Source organism: Pelobates fuscus, chromosome 1 (genome assembly GCF_036172605.1).
Source record: "Pelobates fuscus isolate aPelFus1 chromosome 1, aPelFus1.pri, whole genome shotgun sequence".
In the NCBI taxonomy this organism is placed as follows: Eukaryota; Metazoa; Chordata; class Amphibia; order Anura; family Pelobatidae; genus Pelobates; species Pelobates fuscus.
Window position 1 is genome coordinate 89582070 of NC_086317.1, and position 21265 is coordinate 89603334.

Below are 21265 nucleotides of genomic sequence, written 5' to 3' on the forward strand. Positions count from 1 at the left end.
AAAGTTATCTCTATCCCTAATTCAGAACATCAGCACGAGGGGGGCACTGCCAGTTATTTAGTGGTGCAGCAGGAAATCTGTCGTATACAGCTCTGAAAAATATTACTGTGAGTTTTGTTGCTTTGTAGTTCTGCGTTACATCCATGTACAATGCACATTACTTTGAGTTTTATTGCTTTGTAGCTCTGTGATACTCTTATACAGACTGTTCATAATTGTGGGTTTTATTGATTTGGAGGTCTGTGAGTTTTCATGCTGTGGAGCTCTGTGATACTCTGATACACAGAGCACATTATGTTGAGGTTTCATGTTATGGAGCTCTGTGATACACTCATACAAACTGTATATCACTGTGAGTTTTTAGGCTGTGGAGCTCTGTGATACACTAATACACAGAGCACATTATGTTGAGGTTTCATGTTATGGATCTCTGTGATGTACTGAAACACAGTACATTGTAATACAGGCACTCCTCACTTACCGACTGGGTTCTGTTCTTACGACTCGGTTGTAAAACGAATTGGTTGGTAAGTGACGATGCGCTACAGAGTATGCGCACTAGTGCAGGTGAAATTTCCCAGAACATAAACAAGGACAGCAGAGCTGCGAATTCCTCAAATCTATGTTCGGGGAACATTCCCCGAACATAGATTAGATAGGTTCCCTGCTCTGGCGCGTTTTTCTATGTTCGGGGAAATTTCCCCGAACATAGATTAGAGGGATTCTCTGCTCTGGTGCGCTTGTCCATGTCTAATTTACCTGAACGTAGACATACGCACCAAAGGGGAAAATTCTTGAACATAGACCAGCCCTTTAAAGTGGGGAATCCCTTGAATCCCCACGCTAGAGAGCTGGTCGTAAGTTTGAACCGTCCTAAAACAGGTAGGTCGTAAAGTGAGGACCACCTGTATATTACTGTGGGTTTCACCTCAGTGGGAGTCTTTGACACCGTCATACAAACCATGCATAAGTGTGAGCCTTATGAACATGGATCTCTGCACTGACAATGAAAAGAGGTGAGAGGTATTTTAACCCCTTAACCCCTTAAGGACCAAACTTCTGGAATAATAAGGGATCATGATATGTCACACATGTCATGTGTCCTTAAGGGGTTAAAGTATAATGATAACTCCATACTCCAAGGGACTGGCCCCGTGATAAATGACATTGTGACCCGTTCTTCAACTGCAATAATATCTCAATGACCCAATACATTAGTTAGATTGACTATGCAGTGGTGACAGCATGGGACAGGGAGCTAAATAATTTTGTAATTTTTTTTTTGTACTGCAATGTTAATGTCACAAACAGGTATAGACGTGCCATCATAAAACATAAAAGAGGTGTCTAAGAAAATATACATTTCAAGATTTTTGTTTTAGGTTATGTAATGCTTATCAGTAAAATGCAGACACTAGCATAAATACTTATATGTAAAGTCACTGGAGCAGCATAGAGCGGCATATTAGACATTACTCCGATCAGCAAAATAAAGTAAAACAGACAAAACAAAAGAGAACTAACAAGGGCAAGGATGTTCTTCAGCATTTTTTGCAAGGTTACCACCAGAGTCAGGGTCACTACTGTTTGAGCGAGAGTAGGCATGTAGAGGAGGAAGTAGTGATTTATTCAGAGGAAGCCAAATTAATGACTCAAATTAATTATTCAAACATGTTTTTCTGACCCCATCCTCACACGCTGTAATCATGGATGAGGTCTGGAATTCCTCGTTTTGTCCTCAATGCTCTTGCTTCCTTTAAAAGGTGTCTCAAAAAAAGTTTTTTTTAAGTATCTCAAAATTGGCATTTTGATATGGTACAGCATAATAGCAGCAGAGAAATTAGTATGATCCTTTTCAGAAATCTCCCTTATACCCACTAGAACTGTGTCAGAATGGATTATGTGGATTCTAGGACCTTGGAAGCAATGTGACAGTTAATATTTGAGCTAATATTGGACACCTTTTGTTTAATTTCCTGGTCAGAGATCCAGTCCAGATCTGATTCCTATTGCTTAATAAAGTAAGGTCTTCCCTTAGAGATTTTAACTGTTCTATTAACTTGACCTCAATTACAGAGAGTGGTCTTCCCTTAATTACACAATATATACTTTATCTTTCTCAATCATTTCTTCAAGGTATGACTTCTCATATCCATTATATCCATATCCATCTTATCAGCTTTGGCTGGTTGTCTTTTATTTCCTGAGCTTCTCTTCACCTCTGTAAATACCACGTGAAGAGTTCACCTCCTCCCAGCCTCCAACTAACTACAACTATGGCTGGTGAAGGGGGATGTGGGTTTGACTTCAGCATCATCTACAGAGGCCACAACCTGTGTAATCTTGGTCAGTCGCCATAATATCATTGTAGCATACCCAGGGGCGGACTGAGAACCCTCAGGGCCCCCGGGCAAAATAAATCAAGGGCCCCCTTACAGGCCCCACCCATACTCCGCAGCAAGCGCCACCCATGTCCCGCCTCCATGCACCGCCTCCAGCCACACCCTACACAATCTTTAGACACAAGGAACAAAAGTGCAATAATCCCTTCGAGGCCCCAGTAGAGGTTACAATTGAGGGCTAATGGGCCATGGAGGGGGGTATTTCTAGCAGAGGCTATCTCAGTGTCCTTTAGAGAGTGTGTTAGAAAGAATCCCCTCCAGGCCCTATTAGAGACTACAATGGAGTCTAATAGGCTTGGAAGGGGGTCTTTCTAACAGAGGCCATCTCAGTGTCCCTGCTGGAAACAGTCGCCTCCAGGCCCCAGTAGAGACTACAATTGAGGGCTAATGGGCCATGGAGGGGGGGAGCATTCTAGCAGAGGCTATCTCAGTGTCTTTTAGAGAGTGTGTTAGAAAGAATTTCCTCCAGGTCCCATTAGAGACTACAATGGAGGGGGGTCTCTCTTACCTTAATTACTGTTGCTGGCTGGCAGTCTGTGGGCTTGCTGGAAGGCTGTGGGCTTACTGGCTGTGGCTGGCAGGCTGTGGGCTTGCTGGCAGGCTGTGGGCTTGCTGGCTACTGCCGGCAGGCTGTGGGCTTGCTGGCTGCGGCTGGCAGGCTGTTGGCTTGCTGGCTGCGGCTGGCAGGCTGTGGCTTGCTGGCTGCGGCTGGCAGGCTGTGGCTTGCTGGCTGGCAGGCTGTGGCTTGCTGGCTGCGGCTGACAGGCTGTGGGCATGCTGGCTGTAAGCCTAACTGGTGGCCTGTGGGCTGGCTGCCTACTGGCCAGCCTGTGTACTTGTAGATTATTTAAAGAATTAATCCATGCACAATAACAACTACTGCTCTGTGTAGTCGTTATGGTGCCAGGAGGGCCGGGCCCCCCTTTCAGAGTAAGTAGTCAAACCGTTTAAGATCAGTTTGACAACTTACCTGGGGTCTGCTGGGATATGAGGCTGTAGTAGGGTATAGGAGCAGTGGTGAAATGTGTGAGGGGTGCAGTGTGTGTGAAAGGATCAGTGTGTGTGAGGGGTTGTAGTGTGTGAATGTGTAGGGTGTGTGGGGCAATGTGTGTATGAGGGGGCTGTGTATGTGTGTGGCAATGTTAGTATGGGGGGCTGTGTGTGTATGGGTGGGCAGTGTATGTGTGTGTGAGGCAATGTGTGTAAATGTGTATGGTGTGTGTGGGTGTATGGGGGGCAGTGTGTGAATGTGTATGGTGTGTGGGGGCAGTGTGTTTATGGGGCTAGAGTTCACTCTCACCATTGCGACCACCAGGAATCCCTGGTGGTCACAGTGTTGAGAGTGAACTCTAGCCCGTAGCTCCAGAGTTTACTCTCGCAAGAGCCGTAACGTTTCCGTGGTAACCGCGGCAATGATCTGTGCTCGTGCAAGAAGGACCCAGAGGAGCTGAAGGCTGAGCTCCCGGGTCCTCTCTTCCTCCCTCCCCTGCCGGCTGCCCGCACGGTGCCTGTGGACAGGGGAGGGGGCAATTGCCTTCCTCTTACTCCCCCTCCCCCTCTTCTTACCCCCCTTCTTACTCCCCCCTCTTCTTACTCCCCTCACTCTCTTCTTACCCCCCTTCTTGCTCTCCCCCTCTTCTTACTCCCCCCTCCCCTTCTTACTCTCCCCCTCTTCTTACTACCCCCTCCCCCTCTTCTTACTCCTCCCTCTTCTTACTCCCCCCTCTTCTTACTCCCCTCCACCCTCTTCTTACTCCCCCCTACCCCCTCTTCTTACTCCCCCACCCTCTCTCTTCTTACCCCCCTCCCTTTCTCTTCTTACCCCCCTTTCTCTTCTTACCCCCTCCCTCTTTCTTCTTACCCCCTCCCTCTTTCTTCTTACCCCCTCCCTCTTTCTTCTTACCCCCTCCCTCTTTCTTCTTACCCCCTCCCTCTTTCTTCTTACCCCCCTACATTTCTCTTCTTACCCCCCTCCCTCTTTCTTCTAACCCCCCTCCCTCTTTCTTCTTACCCCCCTCCCTCTTTCTTCTTACCCCCCTTCCCTCTTTCTTCTTACCCCCCTCCCTCTTCTTACCCCCCTCTTTCTTCTTACCCCCCCTCCCTCTTTCTTCTTACCCCCCCTCCCCTCCCTCTTCTTACCCCCTCCCTCTTTCTTCCTACCCCCCTCCCTCTATCTTCTTACCCCCCTCCCTCTTTCTTCTTACCCCCCTCCCTTTCTTCTTACCCCCACTCCCTCCCTCTTTCTTCTTACACCCCCCTCCCTCCCTCTTTCTTCTTACACCCCCCTCCCTCTTTCTTCTTACACCCCCTCCCTCCCTCTTTCTTCTTACACCCCCCTCCCCCTTACTTCTTACACCCCCCTCCCCCTCTTCTTACTCCTCCCTCTTCTTACTCCCCCCTCTTCTTACTCCCCTCCCCCTCTTCTTACCCCCTCCCTTTCTCTTCTTACCCCCCTTTCTCTTCTTACCCCCCCTCCCTCTTTCTTCTTACCCCCTCCCTCTTTCTTCTTACCCCCCCTCCCTCCCTCTTCTTACCCCCTCCCTTTCTCTTCTTACCCCCCTTTCTCTTCTTACCCCCTCCCTCTTTATTCTTACCCCCCCTCCCTCTTTCTTCTTACCCCCCCTCCCTCCCTCTTTCTTCTTACCCCCTCCCTCTTTCTTCTTACCCCCCTCCCTCTTTCTTCTTACCCCCCTCCATTTCTTTTCTAACCCCCTCCCTCTTTCTTCTTACCCCCCTCCCTCTTTCTTCTTACCCCCCTCCCTCTTTCTTCTTACCCCCTTCCCTCTTTCTTCTTACCCCCTCCCTCTTCTTACCCCCCTCTTTCTTCTTACCCCCCTCCCTCTTTCTTCTTACCCCCTCCCTCTTTCTTCTTACCCCCCTCCCCACCCTCTTCTTACCCCCTCCCTCTTTCTTCCTAACCCCCCTCCCTCTTTCTTCTTACCCCCTCCCTCTTTCTTTTTACCCCCCCTCCCTTTCTTCTTACCCCCCTCCCTCCCTCTTTCTTCTTACACCCCCCTCCCTCCCTCTTTCTTCTTACACCCCCTCCCTCCCTCTTTCTTCTTACCCCCCTCCCTTTCTTCTTACCCCCCCTCCCCCTTACTTCTTACACCCCCCTCCCCCTTTTCTTCTTACACCCCCCTCCCCCCTCTTTGTTCTTACCCCCTCCCCTGTATCGTGGCCGAGCTGCTCTCCGTTCCGCGGTGCCCGGCGCGGAACAGGAGTTTCTGTTTCCTGTACCCGGCCGGACTGACAGGAAGGTGCACACTCAGTGTGCACCTTCCTATCACTCCGGCCGGGCACCGCGGACCGGAGAGCAGCTCGGCCACGCTACAGGGGAGGGGAGGTGAGAAGCTGCAGCCGCCTGAGGCTCTTAAGAGAGCACTCAGGCGGCTGCAGCATTTAAAGGGGCGGCCGGGGCCCCTAATGGCGGGCCCCCCTCCCGGCCGGGCCCTCGAACCATGTCCGAAGAGCCCGACCGGTCAGTCCGCCCCTGAGCATACCTCATCACTTCCAATCGCATAATGAACATACAACTTCCTAATCATGTCATGTGGAGTCCCAAATACCTGGAGGCAAAGTGATAAACTTTTCTGTCCTTGATCCCACAATAATGTAGTGTTTTAAGGTAGGATTACAGAATGAATGTTAGCAATGCATCAATTTACTGCAAAGACTGTGATAATAGGGACTTAATCAGGATCGATTTTTGATGACCCAACAAGAGGACATAGTCTTAAATTAGAGGGACAAAGGTTTAAAAATAATATCAGGAAGTATTACTTTACTGAGAGGGTAGTGGATGCATGGAATAGCCTTCCAGCTGAAGTGGTAGAGGTTAACACAGTAAAGGAGTTTAAGCATGCGTGGGATAGGCATAAGGCTATCCTAACTATAAGATAAGGCCAGGGACTAATGAAAGTATTTAGAAAATTGGGCAGACTAGATGGGCCGAATGGTTCTTATCTGCCGTCACATTCTATGTTTCTATGTTTCTGTAAAAGTCTGGTTTGGAAAAATTATATAGGGAGGATATTCAATGTAATGTGTGGGTCCCCAGATTCCTTTTGTGTTTTGGTCAACCTGTGCCCATTATTGGTGCAGGGTATGTTAACTGTATTGCTTGTATGTGCCCCTCCCCTTTCCCTTTTTCCTGTCATATTGATTCCCCAGCAGGGCATTGTCCCAGGGACACTGCCAGCACAGTTTAAACTTACTGTCCCGTCCCTCCTCAATGTCTTATAAGCTCTTGCTATTGTCTGACCCCACCCTTCCTTGGACTGTAGTGCTCTATGTACCCTATTGTATGTAAATGAGGCTGTTGGGGGCTTAAATGTGTGATCTATGTCTATTAAAGTTAGTTGTTGTTTTAACCTTCACCAAGTGTCGTCTGGTGTTTGGTCCAGGATGGAAAAGGCCCTCAGTGATCCCAGTCAAGCCTTGGCAACTGGGTCTGAAGTGCTCCAGGGTCCCTGATAGCAAGGAAGACAAGGAAGCGGACTTGGCGGAGGTACTCGGTTGGAGTATGGAGCTCCGTTGGTTCCCATAACCCAGCCCCCACAGGAAGTATGGCTAGGGCAGAGATTACACACTTCCTTCTAGCCATACCAATTTATACCAACGATGGATGCCCTGATCGACTGATTGTAGTTTTTGATTTTCTCAGCCAATCACCACTATCCATTGCTGCTCAGGCTAATCCTTCCTCATTAGTCCAAGCAACATGGAGAAGATGGCTGTGCAGACTCACGGTTAGCTTTAAAAAATGTAAAAAGTTTCATGCTGAATGGGAGGATGGCACCAAGGAATTACAGACACTATAACCACTTCAATGAGATGAAGCAGTTAAAGCAGTATAAAAATAAAGATGTATTCTACCAGCATGCACTGGGAAGTTTTATCTTGCTGTGACCTAGGGCAGAATTCTATGACCAGACACAGGTTTATCTCTGGTAATTAAATAGCAATTCTCCAAGACGATTGTTATTTATATGTCAGAGATCAAGCTAAGTTTGGTCATGGAATCCAGCCTGTGGATATGAATGAGCTCATTTCATTTTGAAGATGTGTTTTGATTATTAGTAGTAACACTAGCAGACAGTTATATAGTGTGCATGATGTACCTGTTATTCTAAAGGTACATTGTGTTTTCACATCCTAATCTAGCATGTTAAGTGATGTCACATCATGCATTAAAAACACTGAAACATGATTTGGCTGACAAGGTGCAATGTGATGCGCCTAATAACAACGTAGCATGAAATATAAATGTATCAGCCTGTTTGGGCAACAGCATTGTAGCTGTTACTGTTTATTCATCTCTGTTGCATTACTGGTATGCGAGAAAAGGGGACAGGGTACTGGGGAGACAGATACGGTATAGGTACTGGGTAGATAGATACAGTGTGGGTACTGTTGAGACAGTTACAGTGTGGGTACTGGGGAGACAGATACAGTGTGGGTACTGGGGAGACAGTTACAGTGTGGGTACTGGGGAGACAGATACAGTGTGGGTATTGGGGAGACAGATACAGTGTGGGTACTGGAGAGACAGATGTAGCGTGGGTACTAGGTAGACAGATACAGTGTGGGTACTGGGGAGAGGTACATTGTGGGTACTGGGAGACAGATACAGTGTGGGTACTGGGGGGACAGTTACAGTGTGGGTACTGAGGAGACAGATACAGTGTGGGTACTGAGAGACAGATACAGTGTGGGTACTGAGAGACAGATACAGTGTGGGTACTGGGGAGACAGATACAGTGTGGGTACTGGGGAGACAGATACAGTGTGGGTATTGGGGAGACAGATACAGTGTGGGTACTGGAGAGACAGATGTAGCGTGGGTACTAGGTAGACAGATACAGTGTGGGTACTGGGGAGAGGTACATTGTGGGTACTGGGAGACAGATACAGTGTGGGTACTGGGGGGACAGTTACAGTGTGGGTACTGAGGAGACAGATACAGTGTGGGTACTGAGAGACAGATACAGTGTGGGTACTGAGAGACAGATACAGTGTGGGTACTGGGGAGACAGATACAGTGTGGGTACTGAGGAGACAGATACAGTGTGGGTACTGAGGAGACAGATATAGTGTGGGTACTGGGGAGACAGATACAGTGTGGGTACTGAGAGACAGATACAGTGTGGGTACTGGGGAGACAGATACAGTGTGGGTACTGAGGAGACAGATATGTGTGTCCCTTTAATTAACAGGTACAGGAAATTTTATTTTGCCGTCATTGTTGCCAATATGTTTTTAGATGTTAATTAATTAATAAAGCTAAAATTGTGATCTTCTTTCTTTAAACATTTTTAGTCCAATAGTTTGACCATTGTTCTCACCCTTTTTCTACCACTTTCTACATACCGTCCCATGCATGACTATTCATTCATACATTCCCGTTAGTATACTTGTTATTTCACCAGTTATGGGAGTGAAAAGCTGATCATTGATTTGATAGTACCTTTTCATTCCCTCCGTCACAGTGGCAATTACGCTGTATGTCTTATTCATGTCCTGTGTGTTAGGGGAAATATTGCATCTCACCATATGCAACAATCCTTTAATCTCACAGCTTATAATGTCTCCATAAACCATTATTGCCATTACTCTGCAAGTTGCACTGCTGCAGAGGAATTTGATTTGGAACTTTTATTCACCTAAGTAACGACTTACTCTAAGGGCTCGTAATATTTACACTGGCCCTTTGGACAATCTCCAACCTATAAATGATGTCTTTGAACTTGTTTGTTGGCAAGATCAAATATTGGCAACTGTAAAAGTTCTACACTGCGCATTCTATATGTAGAAATAGTCTGAAGTTTATTGTAAGTGAACTTACAAAAAGATAAGTGTTGCCAAGTTGTTGGCTAATTCGTTTAGAAACACCTGTTGCTTCCAAACTGTGATCGAAAATGAGGTTTCCGTCTGCCTAGATGGCATTGAGAATGGGCAACACACCAGAGGAGAACGCAGATTAATTGCCGGGCACTGTATGTTCGTTTGATCTGACTTCTCATGTCAAAGACCATTAAAGATCGCAGCCACTGATAAAAGCAGTAATGCATTAAGACACAGAAAACACACGCAGACACAGTATGCGTAGGAGTTGCACAACAAACACAAAAAAATCTCGATGGGTAATGTCTACAGGAGAAACACTGATTTAACCTGACAGGTATTTGATTCAGTACAATACACACAGTACAAAAAGCCTCTAGAAGTTTAATGGGACAGTAAATGTTATCATACAAAACATGATATGGAGAAAAGAGGGATCTCCCCATTACGCCTCATTGGATTAGAAACTCAGCACGAATTTGTGTTTAGAATTCATATCTGCACAATGTCATTATAGACATGTACCGTATAGAGTCTGTTTCCATTGCTTTAGGGTCTGTTTGCTTTAAATTTACTCTCTCTTTTTTTCTTTTTCTTTTACTATATTTGAATGGGTGAAACCATGTCTTGGGAGACCCAGTTTAGTAGGAAACACCATTTATCTTAGATTACAGAATATGAGTGCCTTTTTTTTAAATGCCATGTGCTTGCATATGATGTTAGGGTTTGTGAATGCACATTAGCTCTTTATTATTTGTGCAGTTTTTCGTCAGTAACGATGCACTTCTGGTAAAATAAATTACTTAAAGATTGTTGCTCCCATATAATAAGGTTAAATCGGGAGATAAAGCAATATTTACTTATATTTATGCTTTAAAAAAATAAAACTCACATAGGCTAGAATAATTTGATCTTTTATTCTAAGCAATAATGAAAAATGATTAGTTTCACTTTAATTTGATTTTTGTCAGATGTGGTGAGGGAACCCCCCTCTCCAGTCCAGTGAGTCATTCTCTATTATAATCTGTATTTCACAATAAAAGCAGGGATATCTCATGTAGCCTGTTTTCGTCATACGCTGCTGTAGAGTATTACTTAGCGGTCCAAATGTCTACCTGACATGACAGGATCCCAAGTCGAGAAGCCTGTGTTTGTTAGCTGTATTGCTAAGGAGGGACTTTATTGATGTTACCATATATATCTTTCCCTTTAAAACTAATACAATAACCATTGTTTAATCCAGTCGTGTCACTTGAAACAAGAAATTATAGTTACATACAAATCTATTGAAACACTTTAATGATTAAGACAATGACATAATGTACCAATATGTATAAAATAAATTTATAGAGAACATTATAATCTGTGCCGTTTTCTGGCCTGCTCGTCGGCTACTACAAGGTTTCATTCTCTGCGCTGTCCATTACCCAATCCCTGGATAGATTTATAAAGAAACCTGCAGTAACATCTGGGGCAAGCATTTCTCAAATAGAACAATTGCTATACGGTGTTACACACACAGACATGCACAAGGGGTGTAACATGTATATCCAGGCCAAATCGTACTCCCTGTCTCAGATTATGTCCCTCTCAGGTGTTTGATGTAATTTTGTACAAACTCAGTGGGCGATAAAGTTAAAGAAATTTGACAAATCTGTGTATGCACCTAGTTAGCTCTAGAGTAAAAATTATGGATTGTGTTCCTTAATTTTGAAGTTGGTATTTTTAAGCAAATTTTACATGACAGTTTGACAACATATTATTAATTATAGTAATAATAAAAAAATATATGATTTAATCGTGGTATCTATTTTAAAATGTTATATATTTTATAGTCCAATTAAACAAATATTGAAAATCTCATGAAACATGTTGTGCACATTGTGCATTACATTGGTTTATGAGAGGGCGTTAAATGGATATTCCACATGTAGTGCACTGCATACCCCAACATATCAACATACACTATATATATATATATATATTTCTTTATTTTTATTAGTAATCCATATTAATAAAAACTGCGTGTATTTTAATATTATTTTGCACTTTTAATATAACATTGTACCCTATCGTAACAATGCCATGTTTGTGGACCCAGGACATAATTGAAAACAAGTAAAATCCTAATGTATTCTTCCTGGTAAAATATTTTATAAATAAGAATAAGAAATGTCACAACTTGACTTTTTGTAGGAGATGGTTCAATAATCAAGGTACCATCTGAAACAACTCAGTCACAAATAAATGCCTTAGAGGCATGCATCAAACACAGCAACACTCAGATGACATGGTCTCAGATGTGGTTGGCTGACTTATATTGTCCAAATTGTATGTGGTCTAATTAGAATAACATTGTATAGTTTGAACCCTGAATTTGGAACATGTGGTTTTTAATATCATAATTTGAATACGGGAAGAAAGTAATTAATCTGATATGGATGATTGAGAAATTCAATATTAGTCATAAACCGCAGGAGCCAATAAGTACAGCCTGTACAAGATGAATGGAGAAAAAGGTAGCACGTTTTCCAAACTTTTAATGAATAACAGAGAGTTCTAACAAAAATAGAAAAAAAAAATACTTTCAGTATATTTTCTCATGTTCTTTTTGTGTGTGTTTGCATGTTTGCAGAACTGGATGAACTGGATTAAGAACATTATTCACCTTAGATTCACTGCCTTCAGACAAAGGATATCCGTGAAGTGCAAATGGGCCTCCGTCACAACTCTACATAACTAAACGGAAGGATGGAACGGAAACCAGCCTGCAATGAGAGCCCATCCTTGGGCTCTGAAAAGGAGCCCTTGACTTGTAGGACCCGCTCAGAATGCAAAAAGGACGGGCAGCTGCTGAGGAACTGCAAGCCTTCGTTACGTCTATCTGAAGAGCTCAATAAAGTTCATCCTAGTCCGGGGGAAAGAGCCGAGCTTGGGCCATTGCCCAACAAATACTTAGCAGTTCAGAGTCCCGAAGCCCCCTGCAATGGTACCCGAAATGGTGTGGATGAAAGTTCAACCCAAACGCTCACTGTCATCCCATCATGCAGGGCTGAGGTGCAGCATTTGCAGGCAGAGGTATGGGAGAGAGAAACTTGGAGTAAAAAAATAGACTTCCTTCTTTCGGTTATTGGCTATGCAGTGGACCTGGGAAACGTTTGGAGGTTTCCTTACATCTGTTACCAAAATGGAGGAGGTCAGTACATGTAACCTGTGTGTTTTCTTTCTATAACCATATCTCTGCAGATTGCAATGAACTATGCTTCCAAGTACATTTTGTTCTAGATAATTGAGAAGAGATTTGCTCATTTGTCAGCACCATGTCTATTCTTTGTAGAATGAGAATTTGCTCTTTCACAGCTAAACATGTTGAATGGGTTGCAGGGTGGGCCAGTAAAAACATGGCTTAGCACACTGCGAGTTGTAGCAACTGATGTGCCAGATGTTGTACGGCAGCAGTTAAGAAATTTAAGTTTTAAGGGCACAGTGACTCTACACCTCTGACTTTCTACAATGTTTCCCTGGTTTATCCTATAGTGATCTAATGTTGTACTATTGTACAAGCATAAGCTTAATACAATTGCTGCTAACAGAAAAGCTTGATGTAGGGACATTTTTACAAAATATGGCTCCAAGGTTGACATACCAAAATGCTCCCCTTATATCCACATGTGCCCCTCTCACCATATCATCTGTAAGTGCGTAATCATTATACATAAACAGACATAGCTATAGTCAAATTAGTAACAGTGTCTATGTCTACCCTCGTAAATGTATCTCCCTATACCTTGTGGATTCTTTCCTATCTCTTGTAAATGCCATTCCCTAGTACATAGAGTGTTGCTCCCTGAAAATTGAATTAGTATAAAATAACATCAGTATTCAACAGATACATGGGGATGGGAGCAGATAATTAGTTGCAAAAGTAAGGGGGATGAAATGTCAGAGTTGACATTACAGGATGGAAGGTAACCTGTCCAACTTTGGGTGGCAATCATAACCGTCCCCATTGCTCCCAACCTGTCATCGCCGTTCAGTGTTAAATAGGTCATTACAGAAGTTCTTGCTGAGGGGGCAAGGCTGTAGGAACAGGTAGAAACGTTTTTAATATATAGTTGGAAACAAGGGAATAACAAAGATTCCCTCTAAGTGCAGGCCTTTAGAACTGCAGTCTGCTAATTTGTTTTAGCAGCCTAACCTAAATATGTATAACCTACGTCATTTCAGCATGCCTACAACTAAAGAATTAAAATACATTGTGATTAAAAAAAAATATGCATAATAAAAACATTTTTGAAAACAGGATTTTACAATTTAATACATAATTTAAAAAAATAATCTGGCAGTTATATTCTAAAGCTGTATTCCAGGCACTAAAGCTCTCCCTGCCTCCCCCTCCCTTATTTGCCTAGCTGATCCCAGCGCCGATGACCCTGAGCACTGGGTCGCGGCTCCTCTTCCAACATCCCTTGATGAGTTGTCACTAATGCGCATGCACGGCAAGTGCCACGCGCGCGTTAGGCCTTCCTATAGGAATGCTTTTCTATGGGGAAATAGCTGACACCCGATGTCATGAGGATGTCGCGTGTCAGATACCGGACCAAAGGTCCATTTGGATCCAGGAAACACCTCCAATGGCTGTCTGTTAGACAGCCACTGGAGGCAGACTTAGTGCTGCAATGTAAACATTGCAGTTTCTCTGGAACTGCATTGTTTTACATTGCAGCACTAAGTGCAATAAGGACACTGCACCCAGACCACTTCAATGAGCTGAAGTAGTCTGGGTGTCTATAGTGTCCCTTTAATTTTAATGTATTTTTAAGTAAAAAAAAAAAGTGGGGTATATTCACTAAACAGAAAATCCTTCAGAACTCCTTTTAATAAATGCTTGCCTTGTTGGGGAAATCTCTCTTATTGATTAGTGATGTCCAAGTACCAAGTGTGCAGGGCAATTGCTCCCAGGCTGCTTTCTAACCACTTTTCACATCTAAATGCCCAAGTGCATTGCACTTTAATTCTTTCTATTCAATTTTCACATATGTTTATCAACACATCTATTTAGTTTGTGTACTTTTGTCTATCGTTGGTGGCTTGGTAAAATTACGCTTCATGCCACAAGTAGCCAGGTTTTCCCTGGCTCTGGTAAAAACATTATTTTTTTTGTGCTGCTTAGTCTTATAAAGTGAGCACCTATTCAAACTCTTATACAGTGGATATCATGTTCTAAAGAATTCTCTGAAATTCTCACGAGTAGCTCTGTTAACGGAAGTGTTTTTTTTTTTTTATATACTTCCTTATAATGAGTCAAAATTCGTTTGGGAAATGTATCTTTTTATTCCTAATTGATCATTCATTTGATTTAGTTTATAGTAATATTACAGGATGTGCTTCAGTTGTGCTAATACGATGAATATATTTGAGCAATAATTAAATGTTTTTTGTCAATAAAGATCAAAATATCCAGTCATATATTCACCCATACAAGGTTTCTCCATAAATTGAATTATGAAAAGGTATTTTTGTACTATGTATGACATGGTCTCACATTCTATTGTTACTATTACAGATCCATATCTGTGTATCTATATATATATATATATCTGTGAATTAATTTTGTGTGTAGACATCTTTAGTTATATATATACAAAGCTATGTTCTGCTTATATAATTTGCTCAGTTGAGTTTATGTATCATTCTCAGACATCTAGAGCACAGTATGTTAAACTAAATGGCAGAGAATCACATGGGCCATACCATTAACTAGATGAACTGCACCTTTTCTGAAGCCTGTCTTTATCTGTCTATTACCAGATTTAACACAATTTACTAATACGTTACATAGTGAAACACGACACCGAACTAAGAGTTAGGGTGTCTGGATTTAACATTTATTTTCAGCTAGACCAATCAATTTTCTTAAAAAATCAATCGTAGGGACACATACCCCAACATGTCAATATACACTATACAGAGCATAATAATTTTTTTTTAGTAATGCATAATAATATAAATTGCATCTAGCTTGTGTGGATGTCTGCAGTGCACCATAAAGTGTTTTTTTTTTTAGTTATCTCTGTCCTCAGGAGTCTAACATTAACCATCGGTGAAATGGAATGGTAATTCCTTCTTGTTTTTAACCACCTTGTAATTTTCAGGAGCCTTTCTTATCCCATATGTGATCATGGCAGTCTTTGGTGGGATTCCTCTATTTTATATGGAACTGGCTTTGGGTCAGTACCACAGGAGTGGCTGTATATCTATATGGAGGAAAATCTGCCCTTTATTTAAAGGTAAGAAAGAGGAACACTATCAACTGGGGAAACAGAAACAGCCCAAATGTTTCAATTATTGTAACTCTAATCTCATGTCTTAGAATATGAGAATAATTGTAGTCTATACAAATATAAAAATATCCCATACCCTCTAATGTGATGTTATGGGGTGTTTTGAGAGATTTCCAAACCTTGCCATATATACCCTTACATTACAAATTTTAGGAATGTCCCTGTTTCTCTCCCTATATTAATGAAACTTGGTTTGGGGACCTCTGTGGTAGTGCGATCTTATAATGAATGTCTACTTTCTCCAGGAATCGGCTATGCTATCTGCATAATAGCCTTCTATGTAGCATCTTACTACAACACCATCATAGCCTGGGCACTCTACTACCTCATGTTCTCCTTTCGGGGTGAACTACCCTGGACAAGCTGCCAAAACGAATGGAACACTAAAAACTGCACAAATTACTTTCAGAACAGCAGCGTCACGTGGTTCAACAACTCCATCTCCCCAGCAGAGGAGTTTTACACGTAAGTGCATGTAAGTGTGGTGAGGAATAATGGGACAGGAGATAAAGGGAGATGGGACAGGAGAAGAATTGAATTTGACATTGAGAAAGGAAAAATATATAAGACAACTAAATATAATTACAGTTGACGTGGTAGATATTGGCAACGAAGATGTATACACTTTGTATTAATAGTAAAATGATAATGACAACAGTTACTTCTTAAAATCAAAAAAAGTCTCAAAAGTGTTTGATGGAGATCCAGTATTTGTGCAGTCTTGCCTTGTGCCAACATTTTATAATTTCCAGTATAAGTTAATTTTACATCCATTTTATAAAAGTAAAAACGTTCCCCTTCAAAACCTCTTCTGCTAATTGTTTACAATGGGTTGAATCCTTACATGCAAGGATAAGTAGCATATCTTAGCGTTTTTGATAACCCAGTATTGTATTCCCCATTTTGGATTTGAGCAGTTGTTAGTGAACAAGTTGTTGAGGTTGTTTGACACTGCTTCATCCACCACGCTCATGTGAGGTCATTTAGAGGACCAGGGCGCATTAGGTGTGATGCTGAGAACAGATTTTTAAAATGTTAAAAGTTGGAAAAGTACAAAAAAAAAACAACAACAATCAGCTCAATGAATAATTGACAACAGAACCCGGTACAAATCACGAGGGTTGGGTCTCTGAACAAAATTATGATTGCATATAGACTCTGACATGAATTCCATACCAGTACATTTAAATCTGTGATCCAAATCCTCTTTACGAAATCTTTTTCTCCATTAAGTACAAAATGAAGACTCTAAATAACACCATGTTTTACAAATGATTTCCTTCAAAGTCCATCATGGTTACTCTGCGATGTCAAAAGTAATTTCAGAAAGTATTGGTCCTAAGCCTTATTACCTCATCTAATTATTCCATTGTTTTAGCAGAAACCTAAAGCCTAAGTTTCACGTCTTGTAAGGTAGATTAGCTCAGAGGGTTATAGTGAAGGCTATTTCTCCTGTTTTTCAGCCGGCTAGTGCTGCAGATTCATAAGTCAAAAGGTCTACAGGAACTTGGTGGAATCAGCTGGCAGTTGACTCTCTGCCTGCTTTTCATCTTCACTGTTGTTTATTTCAGCATATGGAAAGGAGTTAAGACATCTGGAAAGGTCAGTAAAAAAAAAAGAGCAGGGTTTCCTCACTCGGGACTCAAAGCATATCTACTGTCCAGAATTTAGGAATTTCCCAAATCTATTCCAATGGAGATAATGACAAACCTGGAGAGCCTGGGGAGCTGTTGTTCCTTGAAGAATGGGTTTGGGTACCACACAAGCACAGAACACATGTTGACAGAAAAAAGGAAAGAGAGTGGAAAAAAGGGTGGAAGATAAAAGAGAGATTAATTTAGAACAAAATATGTGCAGAAGATTTACAATTCACTTGAGCTCCTTGCCCATTTGACTCTTCGACATAACCTTGTGGAGCATCCCCAACAATTGCTTAGATTTTATTTTAAATGTAATTTTCTAAATCCTATTTTGATACATCTAATTAGTGTTGCTTAGAACATATGCTTTAGAGCCCAACATAAACCAACAAATCTAGGACAAGGAACCACCAATGAGCACCATTATGCAGATGGAGATGAGCACCAAATGTATCTCCAAGTTTGTTTCCATGCCCGCCAACTTACTGTGGGCATGTTCCTTCAATACCAGCGCTCCTATAGAAAAAGCTATCTTATCATGTTATCTTTGAAAAAAACAAAACAGCGTAGAATATATTGTATGTTCCTTAAAATGAATCAATATATCTATCCATTATGATGCAAAATGTTCACTATTGAGGTCTCACTATCTAACATTTTCCCTGTGCCAGGTGGTGTGGGTTACGGCTACTTTTCCTTACATTGTACTCACCCTTCTCTTAATTCGAGGGGCCACACTCCCCGGTGCCTGGAGGGGGGTAATTTTCTACCTGCAACCAAAATGGGACAAGCTTCTAACCACTCAGGTAAGAAAACAAAACATAATTAACTATGTTGATTTGAGCAAATTTATTTTGTTTAAAATTAAGAAACAAAGCACTCTGAGAGCCCTCAAAAGCTTGCGATTAGTGGACTGCTGGAGAGCCTTACACCTCACGGTCAAAGATTATACACACTACTCGAGGGTCCATGCGAGATGCTCGAGGATCAACTACGTGTTCATCCAGCAGGAACAGCTCACCGCACTGCAAAGGGCAACCATCGATGCGGCCACATGGTCCGACCATGGGGCGGTCACGCTGGACCTAGACTCCCCACTGATAAGACCGAGGGTGATGACCTGGAGGCTAAACGACACCCTGTTAGAAGATGTGGCCATTAGGGATAAAATCGCGGAAGCATTAAATGAGTACTTCTTACACAATGAAAACGATGATACCCCAGCCACTACCATTTGGGAAGCCCATAAGTGCATCCTGAGGGGCTACATAATTCAACTGTCAACGAAAAAGAAAAAAGATGCCCAACAACAGATAGTGGACCTCCTCAATAAAATCGGAGACATCGAGGAACGCCACAAGCAAACACTCACGGAGGATAACTACAAAGAACTGCTGGAACTCCGCAGCCACCTACATGACCTACTGGTCAAGAAACACTACCGGCAACTACAGAGGTCGAACGCCTTTTACTATATACATGCAAACAAAGGAGGCAAACTTCTAGCCCGTATGCTCAAAGGCCAACAAACACTCGCGCAAGTACACAAGCTGAAACTGTCCGGGGGACGAACGACCCAACACCCCGAAAGTATAGCAAACAAATTTCAAGCCTTCTACACTCAACTATATAATCTACACTCACAGCCCCCTCAGGGAGATGGGAGTTGCTCAGGGAGATGGGATTTGGGCTCAACCTGCTCACTTGGATCGCGGCAATTTACAGCCAGCCGAACGCACGGGTCAGGGTAAACGGGGCACTTACGACCCCCTTCCCAATCCGGAATGGGACGAGGCAAGGGTGTCCCCTGTCCCCACTGATCTTCGCCCTGACGCAGGAGCCGCTTCTCGAAGCGATACGAAATAATGAGGACATCGGAGGATTCCACTTCGACGGGACAACGCATAAAACTGCAGCATATGCAGATGACATGTTATTCTTTGTTTCGCAACCCAGAATCTCCCTTCCATGCCTTTTAAAAGAATTCACAACATATGGTGATATATCCGGCCTTAAATTAAATCTATCAAAATGCGAGGTCCTCAATATATCGATACCCAGTGAAGAGAACGACAGTCTACGCACACAATTCCAATTCCACTGATGCAAAGCACGGATGAAGTATTTATGACTCTGGCTCACCAGGGACCCACAAGATCTTTACGCGTCCAATTTGATACCGCTTCTCGCCAAAATACAACGAGACCTATGTGACTGGAACCCCCAACACATATCTTGGTTGGGACGCATTCCAGTAGTGAAAATGAATATACTGCCCCGACTGCTTTATCTGTTTCAAACGTTACCAATGATGATACCCGCAACGTATTTCTCCTCCCTCAGCAATCATCAAATACATTTGGAAGGGGCAGCGACCCAGGATCAGCCATGACACCCTATGCCTCCCTCACCACCAGGGCGGTCTCGCACTCCCGGACATGAAAAAATATCACCAGGCCACTACGCTACAACGCATACTAGAGTGGCACACCCGGCCACCACATAAACAATGGATCCCACTGATGGAGATTGGAGGCCGTGCATCTACACCGGAAGCGGTATGGGGGACCAAGACCACAACCCGGAAAGAACCAGACAAAACCTCACCGACAACTCATACCTTACATACGTGGAGCAAAATGAAAGGGGCCAAGCACATATCTCCGACGCCAAGCCCGTTGATCCCAATCACCAATAACCGGTCCATAGGAGGAGGCCTCACTGCCATGGGGAATTCTGGGAGAACAAGAGCAAGAATATGGGCCACTTCACAACGTCCTGGATGACACCACCCTGAAACCACTCTCAGAACTTATCAACACGCGGACCCCGACCCTCCAGCACTTCCGCTATACTCAACTGAAACATTTCTACCATTCATTCCGAGACAGAACAGCCTTACATAGGGCCCTGACGCCATTCGAGAAATTATGCTTAACCAAAACGAACATCGGCAGAGCAATCTCTTATCTCTACCAATACATCCTCATGGGTGACCGCACAGAAATATTCACATTCAAGACGCAATGGGAAAGTATCACAGACCACGAATTTACCCCTACCCAGTGGGAAAAATACTCATTTTACACCAAGAAGTCAATTACAAACTCTTGTCACAATGGTACAAAACTCCAGCACGTCTACATAAGATATTTCCTAGTGTCCCAGCCACATGCTGGAGGTGCGGAGAAGAGGAGGGTACCCTAAGACACATCTGGTGGAATTGCTCAATCATACAGCCGTTCTGGAACCAGATCAGCACAAAAATCACAGAGATCCTCCGAGAACCGTTCCCCCTCAATATAGAACAATACTTACTACACTCGACGCCATGGCCAATCTCACAATACAAAAAATCTATACTGAGACACATGCTAGACGCAGCCAAAGCGGTCATACCCGCAATGTGGAAACAGACACAACCCCCAACGTTAATCCAGTGGTACGACAGAGTAGAGGAGATTTGCTCAGCAGAGAATGTGAAGGCGTCCCTCACGGGACAAAGTGAAAAATATGTGGTGCGATGGAGGGCGTGGGTGGGGCATGTCGCCGGGAGACGGGAGGCCGATGTCTCGAACCAATGTGCCGGCCGGGCGGAGGCGGGGGGGCAGTAGGGGCCACACATGCCCACCAGACGGCAAGACCATCACAGGGAAAACCACCACATGACCGATCAGAGACTGGGGGCTAAGCCCAATAACCAGCCCACAAGACTTGACCAAGATCTACTACTGGACCTGCGGTTGCGCTTGAGGGAAATTAAGGGAGACGGTCGACAAAGGTGGAAGCACACATCACCTCTAGAACATACTAAAACAAACAGGCACACATGAACGATAGCACAATACACAAACTATACCATAAGACTGAAGGAACCCCAACCACCGAGACAAGGAGGGTCACACCACCGAGCCTCCAAAAAGACACACACGAGACCAGAGAGGACTAAAACCCATAGAACCCACGGGACACACATACCACAATTTCACAATCCCGACTCGAGGGCACACACACGAGAAGACATACATGACCTTTT

The 21265-nt window shown here is 43.3% G+C and overlaps 1 protein-coding gene across 1 annotated transcript in view; it reads left to right on the forward strand.

Moving 5' to 3' along the window:
• The window catches only part of SLC6A4 (solute carrier family 6 member 4), a 73842-nt gene that overhangs the window by 13572 nt on the left and 39005 nt on the right, over window positions 1-21265 (forward strand). The window contains exons 2-6 of the mRNA XM_063450029.1: window positions 11881-12441; window positions 15401-15535; window positions 15835-16054; window positions 17053-17191; window positions 17901-18035. Of these exons, the coding sequence (XP_063306099.1) occupies window positions 11997-12441; window positions 15401-15535; window positions 15835-16054; window positions 17053-17191; window positions 17901-18035 (1074 nt within the window). The 5' untranslated portion in view covers window positions 11881-11996. The remainder of the gene's footprint in view (window positions 1-11880; window positions 12442-15400; window positions 15536-15834; window positions 16055-17052; window positions 17192-17900; window positions 18036-21265) is intronic.